The 4169-nt window shown below is 46.0% G+C and overlaps 1 protein-coding gene across 2 annotated transcripts in view; it reads left to right on the top strand.

Annotated features, from left to right (window-relative positions):
* Positions 1-552: 552 nt before the first annotated feature.
* Positions 553-4169, top strand: part of LOC106813167 (Down syndrome cell adhesion molecule homolog) — a 13775-nt gene continuing 10158 nt past the window's right edge. For both annotated transcript variants that reach the window (XM_014817236.1, XM_014817234.1), the window contains exons 1-4: positions 553-720; positions 1043-1163; positions 2068-2238; positions 3773-3952. In XM_014817236.1, the coding sequence (XP_014672722.1) occupies positions 610-720; positions 1043-1163; positions 2068-2238; positions 3773-3952 (583 nt within the window). In that variant the 5' untranslated portion in view covers positions 553-609. The remainder of the gene's footprint in view (positions 721-1042; positions 1164-2067; positions 2239-3772; positions 3953-4169) is intronic.

The following is a 4169-nucleotide window of genomic DNA, read 5'->3' as shown; positions in this document are numbered from 1 at the left end:
AACCACAGCGACAAACACACATCGATTAAACACATGATGAATCACCACATCGATGAACACATGACGAACACACATGATGAACACATGCATGAACACACAATCGCCATGAACACCACTCCGCGTTTATAATGAATAGCCACTCATTATTATTGTTTTTACGCTAACGCCATTAATTCTCATTAATCAAGAGATACATAATAGAGATCTCTTTAATTCTCTATTATGCTTACTCTTGATTATATATATTATATAATATATCTATATAAATATATATATAATCTATATATTTATATGTATATATATATATACTATATATATGTGCGTGTGTGTGCTGTGTTGGTCGTGTGCCAGTTCTCAACCCCCTCTCTTGTGCGTGTGCGTGTGCGTGTGCGTGTGCGTGTGCGTGTGTGTAATTGAGATTATCAAGAGTAACACAAATGACAGCACCGCTAGTGTCACAATCCCCACAAACATAGACATCTTCTATGATGCTACGCCCTGTATATTACGCCGTGTTTAACCACAGGGTGGCCATCTTGTTTTGCAGCTCCCGTTCAACCACCGAGCGAGCGGTTCATCATTCTTAACTCCACCTACATCACACTGAACATGTCAGCATGGCAAGATGGCGGCTGTCCGCTGAAGTCCTTTGTCGTCGAATACCGGCAATACGGACACGATGCGTGGAAGACTGTAGCTAACAGTGTCGACCCTTCCCAGGTACGTGGGTGTGTGCATCTTCCCAGGTACGTGGGTGCATGCGTGGGTGTGTGCGTGCGTGTGTGCATGAGTGCATGAGTGCGTGCACTTACATGGGTGCATGCATGTGCGTGGGTGCACGTGTGGGAGAGAGAGAGAGTGAACGAGCGTGAATCGAGAGGACAAACGTGAGAGAGACAGTGAGAAAGTGCATCCATGTGAGAAGTTAAAAGATAACGAGACATAGACGAAAGAAATCTGAGCAATCATTAAGCAATCATTAAGCAATCATTAAGCAGCCGATCTCACCTGTAATCAGTGACGTCACTGTTCCCCGGCACAGGTGATGTTTCGCATCCTCGACCTTGAACCCGGCACTCACTACACGCTGCGGGTCACGGCCCACAATGAGGCTGGCAGCACGACGGCGCAGTACGATCTCTCCACACTGATGCACGTCGGCCGTACGTACCTATACGCCTCCACGTCATTCACGTACATTGCCACGGCCATGTTCAGTTCGTTTCTCTCAGCTTTCTAGATCCACGTAAGCGGAATGTCCGTGGGGAATACCGCTCTGTTACTATCACTCCCCACTCGTTCTCGTAAAAACGGATGTTATGTTAGTGGGAGTGGTTATCGCTGAGGGGAAAATGTATAGCTGCCATCGGCGGAAAAAATTACAGTTGGAAAAACATAATTTCCATTAGGCGGGGAATTACGCGGGCACTTTAATTCGACATTTTCCGTCGCTGTTCCCGTGAGAAGGCAGAAGCGGCCATTAGGATAACGTGAATCAAAACCGGAAACTTTCTCTACCACTGAAGCTCTGACCACTCTACTCCTCAAACCTTTTCACTTCTAATTGACCGTGTCATTTGAGCCACAATATATATCGAAAATTGGTATATACTTTTTTTATGATTTTATTTTGATGTAGCTGTCGAGTCAGCAAAAATCAGACACATGCTGTATTTCACGTGTAGACGGAGAAGTAAACACAAAATACGTTGTAATTCCATACTGACGTCAATAACGCGTTGTGTATACGGCTATATGACATTACTATGTGTTTTATTGTATATGCTTTATTGTACATTGTTATATTACTCCTATATTCCTCGGCGTTTCCAATTCCATGTTTCAGTGGTGGTTAAATGGTTACAATCTATACGTTTTTTACCGCTGCAGAAATCTAGGAAGTTATTATTCTTGGAATTGACTACTCGTGTTTACAGAGATAGCAAACCTGTAGAATGCATGCAGGGGATAGTGTTCTAACTCCCTCGCCCGTGGTCACAGATGCAACAGATGAACTCTTCAAAACGAACGTAATTGTGTTCTAATCGGCCGCGCCCATGTTTACAGAGACGGCGGACCCGCGGGCGGTGTTCGGTGATGGAGACATTGCCTTCTATCAGGACATAGCAACCATCGTACCGATCGTCGGCGGAATCTTGCTCTTCCTCATCCTCCTCGTCGTTCTGATTCTCTACATTCGCAAGAAGAAGATGAAACATTACGCATACACGTATAAAGGTTAGTACGGAGCTACGCCAACACGCATACACGTAAAAGTCTGATTACCTGGAGTCGTACGCTCATACCACGCATACACTTATCAAAGGGTTAGTACGGGGTTTATGTTACGCCCTTAACACCTCGAGTACAGCTTTATAGAGGTTAAGTACAGAGTAGCTCAACACTCATACACGTAGAAAGGTTCAGTACGGGCATCTATCCCCAACAACGCTATACAGCGTAGTGAAAGGTTAGGTACGGAGGCTACTGCGCTAAGCACATACACGTATAAAGTTACGTACCGAGCTACCGCAACACGCCATTACACGTATAGATTGTTAGCTACGACCCTTACGAACACATACACGTATAGAACGGAGTGGGGGGAGGGGGTTTATACGGAGCTACAACACGCATACACGTATAAAGGTTAGTACGAGCCTACGCCAACACGGCATACCAGTAATAAACGTCTAGGTTAGGCGGGCGTACGCCAACCACGCTGTAGACGTATAAATGGTTCAGTACGCCGAGCGTACGGGCAAACACGCATACACGTATAAAGGTTAGTACGGAGCTACGCCAAACACGCATACACGTATAAAGGTTAGTACGAGCTACGCCAACACGCATACACGTATTAATGATAGCTTACTACGGCCCACACGGCGATACACGTATAAAGTTAGTATCCGAAGGCTACGGGCGCAAACACGCATACACTGTATAAGCGCGTTTTAGTACGACTACCGCCAACACGCATACACGTACTAACAGAGTGACGAACTACGCCACACACGGGGCATACACGTCATACAAGGTGATAGACAAGCTACACCAACCGGCATACACGGGCGATACAAGGTTAGTGTACGGAGGGGTGTGGGGAGCTACCTCAAACGCTAACACGACTAAGTTAGTATGTCGGGCGCTAGCGTGGGCCAACACGCATACACGTTAAAGGTGTACGAAGTTCGTACGCCAACACGCATACACGTCATAACAGCTTAGCTACGTGAGCTATCTCCAACACGCCACTACACGTATTAAAGTGGTTGTATACGACCTACGCCAACACGTATACACGTATAAAGGTTAGTACGGAGCTACGCCAACACGCATTCTTTATAACTTGTCATTACTTTATTTTACTTGTTATGTTCAGGTTATTTCTAATTATTGTTTTTCATTCTTTATAATCTATTCATTTTTTAATTTATTTCATTATGTATTTATTTTTTTTATAATTTACATTAGTATGTAAGAATTTAGTTTAATTACTTTTTATTTTATTTCATTTATTTTGTTATGACACCGTATGACCTTTTATTTCACACGGGCGTATAATGGCGGCATAAAAATCGCATCGCTGCCGATGACGTCATTCACGCCGCCGACAGCGCCGTGTTCTCACCAATCTCGTCTGCGATTAAGCGAGAGTGACTTTTGCCATGATGACAACCGCGGCAAAACCTTACCGATGATGCGTGTTTTTTTGTTTGTTTCTGCCTCGTCCTCTTCCCCGCCTCACTTCCTCGGACGGCGTCTGCAGAAGACAACAACATTAAGAAGGACCTGACGGCGGAGACTGCGCTGATATGCGACCAAGCGGATAAGAAGCTGAGAGACTCCACCTGCTCCATGTCTCCCGAGCACCTGCCCAGCGCGCTGCGGCGGGAGTCGGACACGACGCGTGGATGGCAGCCGGCCCCCGTGCGAGCTGTCAATGCTGGTGAGCGCCCTCTGCTGGTGGGAACGCACGCGCAAGAGAGATTTGCCATGACGTCCAGCATGCCACGCTAACTCACTTACAGCTGCTTGCGTGTGTGTACATGCGTGTATGCACGAGTATATGTATGTGCGTGTATGCACGAGTATATGTACGTGCGTGTGTGCACGAGTATATGTACGTGCGTGTGTGCACGAGTATATGTACGTGCGTGTGTGCA

The sequence above is a fragment of the Priapulus caudatus genome, unplaced genomic scaffold, assembly GCF_000485595.1.
Source record: "Priapulus caudatus unplaced genomic scaffold, Priapulus_caudatus-5.0.1 Scaffold732, whole genome shotgun sequence".
Taxonomy (NCBI): Eukaryota; Metazoa; Priapulida; class Priapulimorpha; order Priapulimorphida; family Priapulidae; genus Priapulus; species Priapulus caudatus.
Note: the sequence above shows the minus strand (reverse complement) of the source record. Positions and strands in the feature narration are given on the sequence as shown.